Below are 17263 nucleotides of genomic sequence, written 5' to 3' on the forward strand. Positions count from 1 at the left end.
AGTAGAAAATGTAGGTCATCTAATACCAGCTTTTGTGGTATGTTCCAGTTAGCTATGGCAGTAGGGTGCTTGATGAGAATGTTCATGGTTAAGTGATGTCTCTGGTACACCTTTTGCTCAGATGATGATTTCTGGTGAGAACTCCATAGTAAGGTGCTCTGGTTTATCCTAGGACGATAGTGATCTCCCTAAAACATCTACTGGAAGGAGAAGGGTAAGTCCTCTGCATGGCTAACTGGTGTTTGTGTGTTCTGTGTTCAAAACCGAATATTCATCTGGATTACAGCTTCTGCCTTAAGGTTATATGGTGATACTGCGTATTTTATGAGATGACTTAGCTTGGTTTACTAAAGAAAGGGGAAAATCACTAAATTCAGGAATGTCTAGTTGAGCGTTGCTGTTGGAACTGAATTCTGAGATGGAGTAAGATATGACCTCCCATGAGAAAGAAGGTAGGGCATCTGTGTCTGTGGGCTTTGCAGGACACTGGCCTGACTTGTGTGTCCGTTCATTTTCTTGGGAATGGAGCACCAAATCCAAGGATTGATGTAACTGTAAGGTAGAACAGCAGTTGTAGCTGTAGTGGGTGAATATAACTTGGAGGGTAAGGTATCTCTGATGGTTGCATTTTAATGTGGATTGAATGCTTGACGAAGTATTCTTCATATGATTGTGAAGCCCAGGTATGGATAGTGTTGTTTTCTTGGAATAGAGAGGGTATTAGCTAGGATTTGGTAAGGAGGAGATCTGTTCGGAAAAAAAAAATCACGTATCATCTGGGTGTGGTGGCATACACCTTTTAATCTCAGCACTCAGGTGGCAGAGGCAGGTAGATCTGAGTTTGAGAACATCTTGGTTTACATAGTGAGTTCCAGGATAGCCAGGACTACACAGTTAGTAAGGTCCTGTCTTTTTAAAAATCAACCAGCCAAAGAAATGGAATACTCATTTTTTGTGTGCAATGATTGTCCTAATTAACATTGAAGAGCTAGACATGCAATTGTCTTGTTTATTTTCATATTGCTTCATTTCCAACTGAGTGCCAAGTGTTTTCCTAAGTCCGTTTCTTTGCTGTATGTGCTGTTGCCAATGACATACTTGATTGCACAAGCCAGATGTCGCTGTGTGCATGGAGAAGTTTGATGTGACTCTTATTAAAATTATGGTCTCTCTCTCTCTCTCTCTCTCTCTCTCTCTCTCTCTCTCTCATACACACACACACACACACACACACACACACACACACACACACACACACCCTACTCCTATGCTTTCTGTTTGCGTTCATTCAGACCAGACAAGAACATTTGTGTCTTCTTTGTGGTCACATTGGTCTCTATAACGCATCTCTTCTCATGTGACAGCTAGACTCTGTGACATTTTTGGTTGAGGAGCTATTTCTTTCTTTTGTTTTTGTTTTTGTTGTTGTTTTGTTTTGTTTGATTTTTGAGACAGGGTTTCTTTGTAGCTTTGGATCCTGTCCCAGAAATAGCTCTTGTAGACCAGACTGGCCTTGAACTCACAGAGATCCGCCTGTCTCTGCCTCCCGAGTGCTGGGTTTAAAGGTGCGCCACCACCGCCCGGCAAGGAGCGATTCTTTCTACCTCATTTTCAAATGAGTGACAATCAAGGTGCATAGGTGAGAGATAATTGATAGAATCGCTTGTTAGATTGTATGCCCTGTGCTCATTTTTACATTTAATGTTACTGTAATTCTTCCCATTAATCCTTTCTTTTTTGTTTTTATTTACTTATTGGTTTTTTTGAGACAAGGTTTCTGTAGCTTTCGAGCTTATCCTGGAACTAGCTCTTGTAGACCAGGCTGTCCTTAAACTCGTGGAGAGCCACCTGCCTCTGCCTCCCAAGTGCTGGGATTAAAGGGGTATGCAACCACCGCCTGCCTCTCATTAATATTTTCTTAAAGCATGTTTGATTGTCTTAATTTTTCCTTTTAGAAAAGTGTGTTTAGAACATTTTGAAACATTATTGGATGTTTGTAGCACTCAACTTTGTCCAGCTAGATAACAAGTTGGAAACAGCCACAACTTCTATACAATACAGAAAGCAGAAGAGCCCACTTAATTTTTTTAAGCCAGTATCTTACACAATACTGTGTAAGTGCTCTCTCTACATTTCCCACCCAGGCTAAAATAACCTGCAGGTATGTTTTCAGGTCCACAACTGGAGAAAAAGGAGCAGCAGAGCCAGCAGCTGTGTTGAGAGCGACTGGAGGAGGCAGTGCAAAGCCTTGCTTATCTTGATCTTCCAGTGCGAGGACTCTGAGCCCTTCAGACAGCCTGTGGACTTGGACGAATACCCAGTAAGTTTCCTTGCACAGAATATTGGCGTTTCGCTGTTGTTGAGAAGAGAGTGGGGTTGCAGTTTTATATTAAACCCAAGAGAATGAAAAGACAGGCTTTATTCATGTTCGTATGTTTTGTTTCTACTACTAGGTTAGTTGTATACATGGTAACTCACTTAAGAACTTAGACATAGTTTCACAGTATACTGAAATTGGGGGGGCCTGTACGTGGGCTTTGCTGTCTGTAGGCACAACATTAATATACTGGAGTTGGAGAGGTGGCTCATAGGTTAGAGGTCTTGGCTGCTCTTACTGAAGTTTCTGACACTCACATAGCAGCTCACAGCCATCTCTTAACTTCAGTCCCATGGGATCCAGTGCCCTCCACAGGCAGCAGACATGCACATGGTGTATATTCCTACATACGGGCATACTCACTCATTTGACACAGTAAAGAAGACTGAGGTAACGAACAGGACAGGTGGACATTGATCAGGACCACGAACCCAAAACACCACCTGCTACAGCAAGCTTGGGATTACTGAGGGCTGTAAAGCAGAAAATTAAAATACCCTTGTTTCATGGCCAGTAAAAATTATCATTTGATAATATGTGTGGCACTGGAGAGATGTCTCAGCAGTTAAGAGTGCTTGCAGAGAACTGGAGTTTAGTTTCCCATACCATTTCAGGCAATTCATAAATATCCTGTCTTTCCAAAGGGGTCTGAAATACTTGTGGCCTCTTGGAGCACTGCACTCACATCCTAACATAAAATAAGATAAAGTAAGCCAGGCAGTGGTATGGCACACCCTTAATCTCAGCATTCAGGAGGCAAAGGCAGATGGATTTCTGTGAGTTTAAGGCCAGCCTGGTCTACAGAGAGAGTTCTTAGACAGCCAGGAAACAGAAACCATGCCTTGAAAAACCAACTGAATAGAGATAAAGTAAAATCTTTAATATTTGATATTTTCTACCATACTGTTGACTGAGTTTTCTGTCCTGCCCTGTTCCCACAATCGTTAAGTCACATAGAGGTCTATATTAGTTATAAACTGATCCATTAGCTCAGGTTTCTTACTAAGTCTTATAACTTATATTAGCCCATTATACTTGTCTGTGTTAGCCACGTGGCTCGGTATCTTTTTTCAGCGAGGCAGTCACATCTTATTTCCTCTGTGGATGGGTCAGGAATGCGGAAAGAGCTTCCATCTCCCCAGAATTCTCATTGCTCCACCTTTACTTCCTGTTCGGTTGTCCCACCTATACTTCCTGCCTGGCTACTGTCCAATCAGCATTTATTTAAAATAAAATTGACAGGATACAGACCATTGTCCCACACCACTGTACCTTTCTTTTTATCTTAATGGATATACCTTAAAATACTAATCCTGAGGTATTTCACTTTTCCCCTTTCTATCATTTTGAATATTTTTTGGAGATCTAGGTGTACATGTTTCCTTTTAAAAAATTTGTGTGTATGGGTATTTTATGTGTTCTGTTTGCATGTATATTAGTGTGCCTTGTTTGTACTGCCCAGGGAAGCCAGAAGAGGTGTTGAATCCCCTAGGACTGGAGTTACAGGTGGTTGTGTGCCACCTTATGGGTGCTGGGAGCTCAGATCCTCTGAAAGAGCAGCCAGTGCACTTAATTGCTGAGCCATCTCCTAGCCCCTTATTTACATTTTGAGGGCATGAAGTTCATCTGTGAATTGTCATTTTTAAAACAGGATTACCGAGATATTATAGACACCCCAATGGATTTTGGAACTGTAAGGGAAACTCTAGAAGCTGGGAATTATGATAGCCCTGTGGAATTCTGCAAAGATATCCGATTGATATTTAGCAATGCAAAGGCCTATACACCCAACAAAAGATCAAAGGTAATTTTTTTTTCTTGCTTTATTTTAGCAAAGTATGCATGACCTGTACTTTTTTACTTGTTAGTAGTCGTTAGAGTATGTACAATAACTGGGTAAACACAAGCCCTCCATGTTGGACAAGTTGTTGCCAAAGCTCTCATAAGAACAGTTTTTAACCTTAAAGGTACTCTCATGAGTATGAAGTTACATGTGAATATATATAGATAGAGATTGCTGGTTACAATAGGGGTGGAATTTATTAGTTTATGAAATAGACACGGTAAGAGATAACTTGTATCTATCAGAAGTAGCACATTTATAGTGATAAAATAGAAGCTACATGAATATAGTTTTAATTGCCGTGAGCTGGATAATGTATACAGTGTGGATACTGTGGACATAAAGATAGTTCACGTCCCAAATCGGTTGTCACAGAATGGCATGAAACTATATCATGCTAGTCAGAATGGTGTGAATTTCAGAATTTTAAGTGTAGCTTATTTGTGAAGTGTCTCTTAATATAATTGGATCATGGCTAAGTAAGACCCAGGAGCTGCTCATTTTAAAAACAAAAAACAAAAACCATTTTTTTGGTTGAGGAGTGGCTCGCAAGGAGAGGGCACTTGTTGGCTGTCAAGTCCAGCAGCCTGAATTTGATTTTTCAGAACCCGCATTATGGAAGGAGTGAGCTAACTCCTACAGGTTCTCTTGTGATTTTTTTTTTCTGTCCAGACATAAATAAAAAAATGTAAAATAGGATAAGAAAAATTTTGAAATAAGAGTCTTTGACTGGCTTGTAACTAGCTAAGTAATAGTCTTGACTTGCTAGCTAACTAGCCTCAGTGATTCATGCCTATCTCCCAGGGATCATAAGACTGTTCTACTATATCTGCTCCCTCCCTTCCTCCCTCCCTCCTTTTTAAATGTGGATTATGGGGCTTGAACTCAGGTCCTTAGGCTTTCAAAGGACATACTTTATTGGCTGAGCCATTTTTCAGCCTGATAGTAAACTTCTGAGTATTAGACCTGTGCACTCATTTCTGGACTTAATGTGGGTGTGTTCAGGCTTCCTCCATAAATAGCTTAGACCAGTTTGATGTTATTTTAATGATTTGATAATTAATGAATTTGTTGGGGTTGGGATTTAACCCAGTTGTACTTACCTAGCATGTGTTAGAACCTGGGTTCTGTCTTCATGCTGCATAAGCTGGGTAGTGACACACACTTAGGCGCCCAGTGGTTCAGAGTGATGGAGGAGGACCAGGAATTTGCCTACACTGTAAGTGACTGGATGTCTTCTTTGTATGGACGGAAGACATTCTGTGTCATGTATAGATTTAGGTGGTATTCCAGTCAAATTTCAAAATGATTTCTGTAAAAATGCTTTTGTTTCTTTGATCCAAACTCACACCAAATAGCAGTATTAGAAGTAACTTCAAGATTTTTTAAGGAGAAATGTGCACTTTGTAACTGTTTGGGACCAATGTTAAAGTAGGGGAAAAACCATCTTGTTCTCCTAAGGATGTCCACTGAGTTGTCTCGGGTAGTGGAGTGTAGAGTTGTCTTTTTACCACTAGTCTGAAACTTCAGCTTTCAGTGTATGTGGATGTCTCTGTATCCTGCAGATGCTGCTGTGTGGTAGGTGGGAAGGAAAGAAGGTATTCCTCTACCCACAGTGACACATTGCCAGTGACCTGGGACAGAGTTATTTTATAATTCTGGTTTTGTTTTTGTGTCTGTGTAGATTTATAGTATGACCTTGAGATTGTCTGCTTTGTTTGAAGAAAAAATGAAGAAAATCTCCTTTGATTTTAAAATTGGTCAAAAATTTAAGGAGAAACTTCGGCGAAGCCAAAGATTTAAGCAACGGCAAGGTTGTAATGGTGTCATTCAGGTTGACAGAAGTGTAAGGTGAGTGGGCATGGCATTGCATGTAATTGGTTTTTAACTGTGCTAAAAAGTCATCTTTTGAGTACTGATCTACACTCTCATCTATTAGAGAGGCTTCTTTAACTTTAGCATCGAGAAACCCTTTAACACTTGTCTCTTATAGTTCAGTGTCCAGTTTTAGAAGTGTAGGCTTGCGTTACCCTGCTGTCATTTCCCCTCACTCCTGAAGGTTTCCTTAGAATGCTTTGTAAAGCAGGCAGATGAGCCTGCAGTGTACTTCTCTATCCTTGCGTTCTTTCTGCTGTTTTAATTCTACCTTCATTTTGAAGGTAAATTTTAAAAATACGTTTTGGGGAAGGAAAACAGTTTGAGGTCAGCCTGGTCTACAGAGAGTGCCAGGACTGGCTCCAAAGCTACATAAAGAAACCCTGTCTTGGGGGGGGAGGGTGGGGAACACAACAAAAAATGGTTTGGAAATTTTATTTATTTTTATTTTATGTATGTGGCTATTTGTCTGCATGTAAATGTGTACATCACATGTGTGTCCTTTGGAAACCAGGGAGGGTATCATACCTCCTGAGACTGGGGTTACAGAGGCTTGTGAGCTACCTTGTTGTTGGTGATGAGAATTGAACCTGGATCCCCTGGAAGAGAGAGTGACTGCTGATCCCTCTCTCCAGCCTGAAAAATAATTTGGATACATAATGAATTCTTGTCACTTCACCTACCGTATTAACTGCTGACATTCTGCTGAGCTTCTTCCCTTGTTGCATACATTATTTTCCTTTTGCTGCTTCCAAGGTTTCTTCTTTTTTGTAACCCACCATAGGAGTAGCTTTGGAGTTCTTAAGTTTGTATTACTTGGGTGTTTATCCAGTTCTGTGGGTATGAAGTGTAATTTGTCAAATTTGAAAAGTTTTTATTCACTGTTTCTTTAAGTATTTTTCCCCTGCTTTTTTCCCCTCTTTCTTTGGGACTACCAAATTTTCTATGTGACTAATACCCAGATTTGTAACTTAACAGAATGCATACTTAGGTGTAAATAGACTGTTTGATTGGATCATTTGATCATTTATCCAAAGTTGAATAAGCCTGTAAAGTTTAGAGTAAGGAAATACTTATTAATTCATCTTTAATAACCATTAATAGTGCATATTTTATTTATGTGAATATTTGCAGGCTAAAAAGCAATATACTTTTATTTGGGTTTTCTCTGGTGATTTATGTTACATTAATAATTGTTTCTCTTGTCCATACTTTTTACCAGAAATATCAAACAGAAGCAGACGAAACCTCAGACAAAAGTAATTCCACAGTTGATGTGTCCTCCCTCCCAGTCTACCTCAAGTAGGGCACCTTTGTCCTCAGCCCGCAAGACAAGCACTGGTGCCTCTTCAGGCTTCACCTCTGGGGACTCTTCAGATTCAGTGGGGTCACCAGAGAGAACGAGAAGACATAGATCTGAAATGCTAAGGAGTGGTTCTGAGTTGTCGGGTGAGGAATTGAACGTTGCTCAAGCTTTGAACATCGTAGTGTGCAGTGCTGCTTATTACTGTGGATTAGAAACAGTACAGTGTACAGCCTTGGCACCGAGGAGACAGCATTAACTCATTAAGTAATTTTTCAGTATGAAATTGTCTTAGTTATTGTCCTAGTTAGAGTTTCTATTGCTGTGAAGAGACCCCGTGACCATGGCAACTCTTCTAAAGGAAAACATTTGATTGTGGTGGCAGCTTACTATCAGAGGTTTGGTCTGTTGTCATGACAGGAAGCAAGGCAGTGTGCAGACAGACATGGTGCTAGAGTAGGAGCTGAGAGTTCTTATATGTGACTAACAGGCAATGAGAAGTGACTTGAGCATACAACAGACCCCAAAGCCTGCAGGGCACATGTCTTCCAACGAGGTCACACTCACACCTACTCCAACAAGGCCACAACTCCCAATAGTTCCACTCCTTATGGGAGCCATCTTCCTTCAGGTCCAGAATAATGGACATGGTTACATAATGAAGTCTCTAAGCATGTAAGAACAGGAAACTGGGAGACTCTATCTGTCTTGGGATTTCTTTTGCTGTGGTAATGCAGCCAATCTGATGGAGGTGTTTTCTCAGGTGAGGTTCCCTTTTCCCAAATGATTCTAGCGTGTGTTTAGCCAGCACAGACGACTCTGTTTCAACTTGACACACAAACACTTCACTGTTGAACTAGATCCTTTTCTCATTTGTCCCTAAGATGGCATGTTAAATTAATGTCACAGTATAAAACAACCCAACCTTTTGAAAGTTCCAATGGTTTTTAAAAATTCTAAAGTTCAGTCTCTTTAAAAAACATCCAAAGTCTCTTTCAAAGTTCAAAGTCCTTCTAGAATTCCAAACTCTCTTAACTATGGGATCCTTTAAAATCAAAAATAAGTTACATACCACCTTCATATTCAGACTAAAGCAAACCCAAAATTCCCAGTGTACGAGTTGAGTGCTTTATGCCTGGGACACCCTCATTGTCTGAACACCCAGAGGCTTCTGGAGCAGCACAGCCTGTCTTCTGGTTCAGATCAGCTCCGTGCCCCGGCTCCTGCTGCCGTCTCCACTTTCCCAGTAGCCTCCCCGAGCTCTCTGCGACTCTGTCACTGCCACATGGTACCAAGCCCCCACTTCTCTCCGTGGCTTTTTCAATCCTGGGGCTTAGCTACAATTGAGGTGCACCTTCACCTCTGGCCTCTGAGTGCCAAGCTTTAGCTGCTCTCAGTGACTCTTCATATCTTCAAAACAGGCATGTTAGCCTGTTTTCTTGTAGCTCGTAGGACCATGACTACCCCCGGCCATCTGGCCTCCCACATCAATCATCAACTAAGAAAATTCCATACAGTCTTGCACACAGGTCAATCTGGTGGGAGCAGTTTTTTCAGGTTGACATAAAACAAGCTTGTCCACTGTCTCGTGCTCATGTCACCCATGTGTGACTGTGAAAAAAGTTATTGGTTTTGATTAAAGTGTTCCTTTCTCTCTGCGTGAGCTAGGTTCATGTGTTACAACTGTATTGTCAGGAGCTGCTGGAGATCTTAAACTCCTACTTTTGAGATCAAAGGGTGCAGAATGATTGTATCTTCTAGCATAGAAACGTCTTGATGTCATAGAAGGCATAATAATTAGTGGGGCTAATTAAGTTTGAAATGGAAATTTGCTTTTTATTTTTGTTTTTCGAGACAGGGTTTCTCTGTAACTTTGGGAAGTTTGCTTTTAAATTATTTTCTAAATCCTGCCCAGTGTATGGTGGTCAGTTTTTGAAAATATAGGCATAATTTAATTTGGATCACTGAGGTGTACTTGCTTTTAAGTACCTGTTTTTAAGTCAGTTTCTTCAGTATTTGCAAACATTCAAAGCATTTTTAGTCTTTTAAATTTTTGTTTTAAATTTCAGCTTATTTTCTCTGTATTTATTCATGTGCCTGGTACCCGCTAAGCCCAGAAGAGGGCATCCGATCCCTTGGAACTAGAGTTAGAAGCACTTGTGAGCAACTGTCGTGTGGGTGCTAGGGCCTGAACTTGTGTCTTCTGCAGGAGCAGCAAGTGCTCTTATCCGTTGAGCCGTCTGTGCAACTCCAAGAATCTGGTTTTAGTAGAAGGTAGATGATGAAATATTTGAGCTATGAAACAAATACTTGTTGTGGAGACCTTATCATTTTTGTTTTGTTTTAGAAAGTGAAATGGAAGATTTCATAGCTACCTCTTCATCTTCGAACAGTTCTGAGGACAGCAGAGAGAGCTCCCGAGCTCTAGAGTGCTCTCTGCGCGGTGGCTCGTTGAGAAGCAGCAGTCTCAGGGTGACGAGAACAAGAGCTGCTCAGAGAAAAGCTGGTCAGTGGCTAATCATCGTTGATTGGCGTAATTGAATTCCTCTAGATGTGATGAAATGTCTCAGTTCTTTTAATTTGGAAAGGAAAGTCATCAACATGTTTCTGTCAATCCTTGTAGAAACATTTGAAAAATTAGTGTGTCTGCTCTCACCTTAGGAAGCTAAGGCAGGGCATTAGGAAAGCGGCCAGCTTGGCTTATGTGTCTGCGTGGTATGACTGTCCAGAATAAGGAAACAGTTCCCTAACCGCATCACTTTACTTCAGGTTCTCTTTCTTTAGAAAATGGATGTGGCAGAAAAGCTACTCGGAAGAGAGCCTACCCAAGTGATTCTGATAACAACTCAGTGGAGACAGATGAGGATCTGAAAGGCAAGACTGGAAACAACCGGAAAGTCCTCCGGAAGTGTGCTGCTGTGGCTGCCAATAAGATAAAGTTAATGAGTGATGTGGAAGAAGACTCAAGCTCTGAGAGCCTCTGCTCTGGCCGTAAGCTGCCACATCGCAATGCCTCGGCTGCAGCTAGGAGAAAGTTACTTCACAATTCTGACAATCTTAAGTCAGAGACGGAAGAACTAAACAACCAGAGCCGAGCACCGTTGCTGTCTGGTCCTCACTCTGCCCAGGACAGTGTCAGTGACTCCGACAGTGACTTGAGAGTAGCCCGGAAGAACTGGCACGCGAATGGCTGCACATCCCATACTTCAGCAGCATGCAAAACAAAGTCCCTTCCAGTAGAGTCTTCTGAGGAAGACTCCAGATGTCACGAGTCAGATGGTGGACGCAGCAGCACTGCTGCCCCTTCCACATCTGGGCAGAAACTTGAGACAGAGAACATCTCTGAGGAAGTTGACTCTGAACCAGGAAGCAGTAAATTACGCAAGAAAACACATTTGTTTAAGAAGGCGACTATCTTGAGTGATTCAGAAGACTGTGAAGAACAAGGACGAGAGAGCAAGGGAAGTCACACAGTGGAAGGAGACCCAGTCCCTGAGACCTTGAGGAGTGAAGCTGTTTCTGTGCCGCAGGGTCTTTCGGGTCCTGAGTCTGAGACTGAAGTGGATTCTGATGTCGGCACAGCGAAAGATAAATTGCACGGCGATATGAATGGTAATTCTAAACACTCACCGTTCACTAATTTACCCCTTCCTCCTCTTTCTCTTGGGTAAAAGACTGTTTTCCCTCTTCTAGATGTCTTTTCATTAGCTGTTTTTTTCTGATTGTGCGCTGGTCCTTTGTTCATCTTTCTGTTGTCACGCTATGCGCAGTCACTGTTAGTCACTGGACGTTAGTCTTGGCTTTAACTGTTCTGTTAAATATTTTACTTTGAATATTGGCATCGTATTAGAGACAGGAACGTGGTAGTGACTGCTTGAGAAAGAGAAATGATGGGATTGGTTCAGTGGTAGTAATGGTGGAACAGTTTTGTTGAACTTGTTCACATTGTCAGGAGTTGGGAGAGTCACTGGTAGAGGATTACTCGTAAGGAGCAGCCGTGTCCTACCATCTAATGTAACCTGTTAGTTACTAACCTGTGTTAGTAAGAATTCAGCATTTAAATTGTCTTATGTTAAGCATTTGAATACTTTAGAAATAGTTACTCATATCAAAGATTAAAAAATACTCTTTAATTTTTAGATTGTCTGTCTCGAGAGAATGGACAAAGCAGAAAAATTTCCCGGAAAAGGGTCTGTTCCAGTGACTCGGAAAGCAATCTCCAGGTTATGAAGAAGTCACCCACAAGTCAAACCAGTATCTTGAGGGTTACTCGAAGTGCTAGCGTGGCTGCTGATAAAATCAAGCTCATAAGTGATGCAGAAAATGTCACCTTAGAAAGGGTGTGTACTCGAGGCAGAAGGAGAAGGAAAAAGCCCATCCGATTGGCTTGTACCCCAGCAAAGAAGATACTGAGAAGTGGTGAGACATATGCACACCGTGAAGTGCCAGAGGCACAGCGTGCCTGCGGTAGCAACCTCCCCGAGTCTGAATCCCAAGGTAGTACAAAAAATGCCAGTGAGTCTGTAAATGCAGACCTGGATTCTGAAGGGGCTTCCAGCTCTGAGCATACAGAAAGCATACAGAGCAGGCGTGCGGGCAGTGTGGACGTAAGAATGCCTCCTAAAACCCGAAGCTCCTCTGCTGGACCTTCTCAGGAAGATCCCAAAAGCCACACCCCAGGTAGTGAGATTAGCTTGTCTTCTGGGTCAGTTTTGGCCCAAAAAGCTACCACAGAGAATAACTTTGAAGAAGACCTAAATTATGGGTTACGGAGGTGGAATGGCAGAAGACTCAGGACGTATGGAAAAGTCCCCTTCGCTAGGACAGCACAAGTGACTCACAGTCTGCAGGCATCGGCAGAGGGTGCAGGGAAGAGGAGACTGCATCTTGAGTTAGACAGTGTGGACAAGCCTGGACAGACGGAGACGTCAGCGTGTGCGCCTGACAGCAGCCCTAAGTCGTCAGATTTGGGGTCAGTGACTGAGTCTGATGCCGAGTGCACTGACAACACAAAAGCTCCAAGGAAGGAGAGAAGGAGAGGAAAGGCAAAGGTGGTTAGGAAAGGCAAAACCCCTCCCTCTAACCCGTCTAAGCCTGCAAGACACCAAAGGCAGAGTAAATGTCCCAAGTTGAATGTGGATGACAATGATTGGGAGGATTTGGACTATGCAAAAGCTAAAAGAGTTGTTCGGCGCTCAAAAATAAAAACGAGAAACCAGGGTAGGAGAACGGTGAGATACCATGATGGGGAAGATGACAGAAGCATAGAGAACTCACTGGAGCTCAGTGACTGCACCTTGTGACCGTGAGAGCCAGCGTGCTCACAGCGACTGGAATGTATTGTGAAAGCTGGCTTACAATTCAGGGAATATATTTATATTTTTCTATGAGAAGTTTGTGAATGTGACTAAATCATGACTGTTATTTTTATTTGCACTTGCTGGTTTTTGAAGCAGCATTCAGCACAGGTGCCAAAATATGCTTCATTTTGGGGGCAGATCTACTTTGACAGTATTGAATACAGACAGCAAGAGTTCAGACACGTTAAACACTAGACAACTTGGTTACCCAAACCAGTGAGCATTACTTTGTAACAGCAGTGTCACGCAGTTATTTTCTGAATTTGTCCAGAAGTGGTAGTTTCTAAACCCCTGCCATGTAGTTAAAGTAGGAGAAAAATCTTCGTGACCTATGTTTACAGAATCTTGATAAATATTATGTGCATACTGACATTATAATCATGGCGAGTGTAACCATGATTAGTAGGCAAGGCACCTACCACTTTTTTTTTTTTTTACTACTTTTTTGTTTTGTTTTTTAATCATTTTCCCTGAAGACTTGAGTAGGATACATTATACCCACCCACATCAGGTCATCTTTATTAACATGGCTTCCACTTTTTCCCCAAATGCTTGTTGGGTCTTACTCTTATCTTTTTAAGGAAAACCTGATGACTTTAATGTTTATAAACTTGAATTTATAAAGTGCTGGTAAATGATTTTACATGTTTGGAGTGCATAATTTAAAGGTCTAGGTTGAGAGAATAGTTAGAATATTTTCTTTTAGATTGTTCACTGACAAATTGTTCCTTGGTTTTTTTTTTTGTTCAAGATTTACTTTCCATTAGGATTTACCAAATTCTTGCTCTTCCATAATCTTACTCTGAAGTAGAGAAGTTTGTGTGCCTTAGATTTAGGGAAAGTGTTCTTTAATAAGAGGGCAGGGCTAATGGTATTTCAGTTCTGTGTAGATTTTTCTCTGTCAGTTCAGAATTGTAGAGTTCAGAGTACACTTGTGAACCCTACCTGTGTAGGAAAGCAGTTCAGTGTCCGTCTCCATCCTTTGCTGGGACAACCGAGTGTATCTTTACTAGTGACCTCTAGTGTAAGAAATTCATGTTTGAGGCACAGTGATTTTGAAATCACTTGAAGTGAACATCACATCACCCTGAGTACTATAGTACACTTATTTTTGAGCCAGGTTCATTTCTTTGTTGAGTTGATTATTTTTGGTCTACTGTAGGTAGCTCTTCCCGGTAGGTTTCCCCTTGTTTCTGTGAGCGTTTGAGATATGTGGTTTACACACCTTCAAGTGATTTTTGACCATAGTTGTTTGCTTTCATACGTAAACTGCTCCCTTTTCTTCCTCTGTTCCTGGGGTGGCAGATCAGGAAGAGCATCTAATGTTCTTTGGTGTCTCAGTGCCATTTGGCAGGCAGCACTCCTCTGTTCTCATGCAAGAGATGGGGTTGGCTTTGGGAGTTTCCAGCAGTGGTTGGTAGGTACTGTTTCTCAGGGTAGTGATCTCTCCCACCACACATTGGGAGATTAGATACTTACCATGGAGTAGATGGAAGGTCCTGTTGTCTTTGGCTATTGACCAGATATACGTTTGATTCCTGTTACGTCCCTCAGGATTTTAACTCCATGTTTACCATTATCTGCAAAAAAAGGCACCAAAAATCCATAAATGAATATGAAGTGCACTCATGAGTGAGTTTGGGTTTCATATGCAGAACGGTTCTCAGTCTTAGACTAAGTTTTAACTGATAATTGACTAGTCATACAGTCCTTTCTAAAACTCCCCCCCCCCTTTCTTTTTGGTCCAATTTTGTAGAAGCAGTATTTCAGGATTATCAGATTAAGGTCCACCAGAGAACAGAAGTGAATCTGGTGACTTTGGGTGTGATTGACAGTGACTCTCAACTTGTGAAGTCAAGATGAGGGGTTTTGAGGAAGTATTTTTGTGGGGTTTTGTTTTTCATTTTTTCTTTTTGGTTATGGTGCTATTTCTAACATGAACTTTGAATATGTGACACACTCCTAAGTACCATTAAGGATTAAGGATGATTAATAAATAATAGTTAAAATGTTTACATTGAGCACTAGGTGTTTAAATGCGCAGGGATTTAATGCACAGATGTACTTTAATGTTTAGGATCAGCTGGTCTTTCGGGGAGCGTTACAAGGGGAATGGGAACTGTCCAGAGACGAGTGCTCCAGCTTCTGTTGCACGTGAAGTATTAGTGGTGTATATGGAAAAGTAGACTTCTCCCCACTCGAGTTTTGTATGTCCAAAGTCTATGATTTTATTCATTTATGATTTTTTAAAGTATTTAGGTTTGATTTTTACTTCTTTTGAAATTTTAATATTTCCAAGCATATTAAGAAAGATTTAAAAGGATCCCCTCAATATCTATTTTAAAAAGGTGTCCTGACAATGTGCGGTAATTTATGAATAAAGAAAATGTGTCCCATTATCAGGTAATCCTAGGGTGGTCATTGTTTTTATTTTTTAAAATGGAAAACTTCTGATCAAATAATGCCTGAGGTTAGTGTGAACCTGGGAACTGCGGTACAACAGTTGTGGCTAGCTCTAAGGGATATCAACACAAAGGCTTCTTCTGTGTAATTGAGGCTGCACCTATGGGGAGTTGGATTTGAATGCAACATGTTTTTAAAAAGCACTTCACACCCTGGGAGAGCAGTGCAGAAAGGTTATAAACAGGTCTAGCCACACCACCAGACAGTAAGCTGTGTCGCTGAACCTTTGCCCACCTTGATGCCTTCTTAGGGTAGTGATGGGCTCACACTACACTCCCAGTTTCTTTGGTAGTTTTTCCCTAAATCACTGTACTGTATGGTATAAAAATTGAACTGGGTCTTAGTTTCTTCTACAAGGTAAAGTTGATTGTGTCAACTGACAAAAAGATTTACGAGGTTTGTGAATCAGTAGAATGCAAAACATTAAAGAAACGTAATTGTTTTTCAGTCCATTGTATTGATTCTGCTAGGAACGTTCACAGGCTCAAAATGGTCTTCTCCTTTAATGGTTGAAGTAACCAGCTCCCGTTCAGTGTGTGACCAAGTCCATGAGTTTTCTCATAGTTCCTCTAGTGTGCTGGAGTGTACAGGAGCCTTGCAAAGCCTGCCTTCTGCTGACTACTGGGGTTAGACCCTCACCTTGGCTGTGGACAGCAGGAAGTAATAAAGAAGCAGAAGACAACAGTCGGCACGGGATCCTCCGTGTTCTGTAACACGTGGTCCAACCCAAATTGGTTAATGCAGGGGATAGGGCAATGTGCACTCTGAGTTAGTGAGTGTGAGTCCCCATGTAGTTTCTATTGTCATTACTGGAAGGACTGGAGAGTAAAGAGTTAGTGCTGAAGGCTGTGTTGTCTTTTCTTACATTTTAACATTCTAGGATTCTTTTAAGTGCCCCTGAGGATACCTGGGAATTTTCAGAATTAAAGAGTTGGGTTTTTTTGTTTGTTTTTAAACAATTTCTGTATTATCTGCAAAGCTTGTGTCTAATATACTACCACACTGGTAGGAAAATTACCTACTTAGCCGGTGTCTTCTCGTGAATTTGTTGGTCAGAGTCCCAGCATCTTGATTCCTACAGTCTTTACCACTCCTGTCGTCCGTGTGTAAATAGTGTGCCAAGACTTCATCGACTCCACTGATTTTAATGTGTGCTTGCTACACTGAGCATGTTAAAGACAAGTTTATTATTAAGGCCTTTACTTTTTATATTTTAAATTTTCGTTTATTCTATATGTGTTTTGCCTGCATGTATCTCTGCACTATGTGTGTTCTCTACCCACAGAGGCCAGAAAAGAGTGGGTATCAGATCCCTAGGGACTGGAGTTACTACAGAGGATTTTGAGCAACCCTGTGTGTTCTGGGAATTATTTCTAGTTGCTCTTAAGTGCTCAGCTTTTTCTCCAACCCTTTATTTTTTGAGACACAGTTGTTTCAAGAGAATGTGTAGTGGTGACTGGCCTGGAACACAGGCATCTATTTGCCTTTGTCTCCCCAGTGCTGGGATCAAGTTTATTAAAAGCCTCTGAATTGGCCAAGAAGTGGCAACATTAACCGTCCTGGTTTTAGCAGAATCAATTGCGGACTGCCCCACCTCCATCCCCTAGTAGTTTGGACTTCTGTTTTCATCAGTGTTGGAAAAGTTGAAAGTATTTTTAGTTTCTAAGTATAGATCGTATAATTCTAAGTATAAAATTGGATTTTGTGCTGTGCTTCATCTGCAGTACTCCTACCAGTCGCCATGAGCTTGTTATATGGTTGAAGTTCCAATGCGCAGGTCTTTAAATTTCCTCCCACATATTAAAAACAACAACAAAAACAAAACAGTTCATGGGATGCACCTCAGGCCTTGGTCACAGTAGACTGAGATTAAACATTTTCACAAACTAAAGTCACTGGAAGCATGACTGCAACACTACGAGCAAGCTGAAGGTCTTTCAGCACCCAAGATGCTTCCCTAGCCTCCGTCAGTGAGCCCCACCCCTGCAGAACCCTGGCCTCCGTCAGTGAGTCCCACCCCTGCAGAACCCTGGCCTCCTCAG

The 17263-nt window shown here is 41.5% G+C and overlaps 1 protein-coding gene across 3 annotated transcripts in view; it reads left to right on the plus strand.

The window, feature by feature from the left end:
* The window catches only part of Brwd1 (bromodomain and WD repeat domain containing 1), an 84564-nt gene extending 68318 nt beyond the window's left edge, over positions 1 to 16246 (plus strand). Inside the window, exons 34-41 of one of the 3 annotated variants that reach the window (XM_087898815.1) lie at positions 173 to 214; positions 2174 to 2320; positions 4029 to 4181; positions 5905 to 6071; positions 7318 to 7544; positions 9746 to 9904; positions 10168 to 11010; positions 11539 to 16246. In XM_087898815.1, the coding sequence (XP_087754941.1) occupies positions 173 to 214; positions 2174 to 2320; positions 4029 to 4181; positions 5905 to 6071; positions 7318 to 7544; positions 9746 to 9904; positions 10168 to 11010; positions 11539 to 12701 (2901 nt within the window). In that variant the 3' untranslated portion in view covers positions 12702 to 16246. The remainder of the gene's footprint in view (positions 1 to 172; positions 215 to 2173; positions 2321 to 4028; positions 4182 to 5904; positions 6072 to 7317; positions 7545 to 9745; positions 9905 to 10167; positions 11011 to 11538) is intronic. The other 2 variants (XM_087898819.1, XM_087898821.1) reach the window with 2 other exon arrangements.
* Positions 16247 to 17263: the final 1017 nt, after the last annotated feature.

Source organism: Myodes glareolus, chromosome 2 (assembly GCF_982192425.1).
Source record: "Myodes glareolus chromosome 2, mMyoGla1.1, whole genome shotgun sequence".
NCBI classification, from domain to species: domain Eukaryota; kingdom Metazoa; phylum Chordata; class Mammalia; order Rodentia; family Cricetidae; genus Myodes; species Myodes glareolus.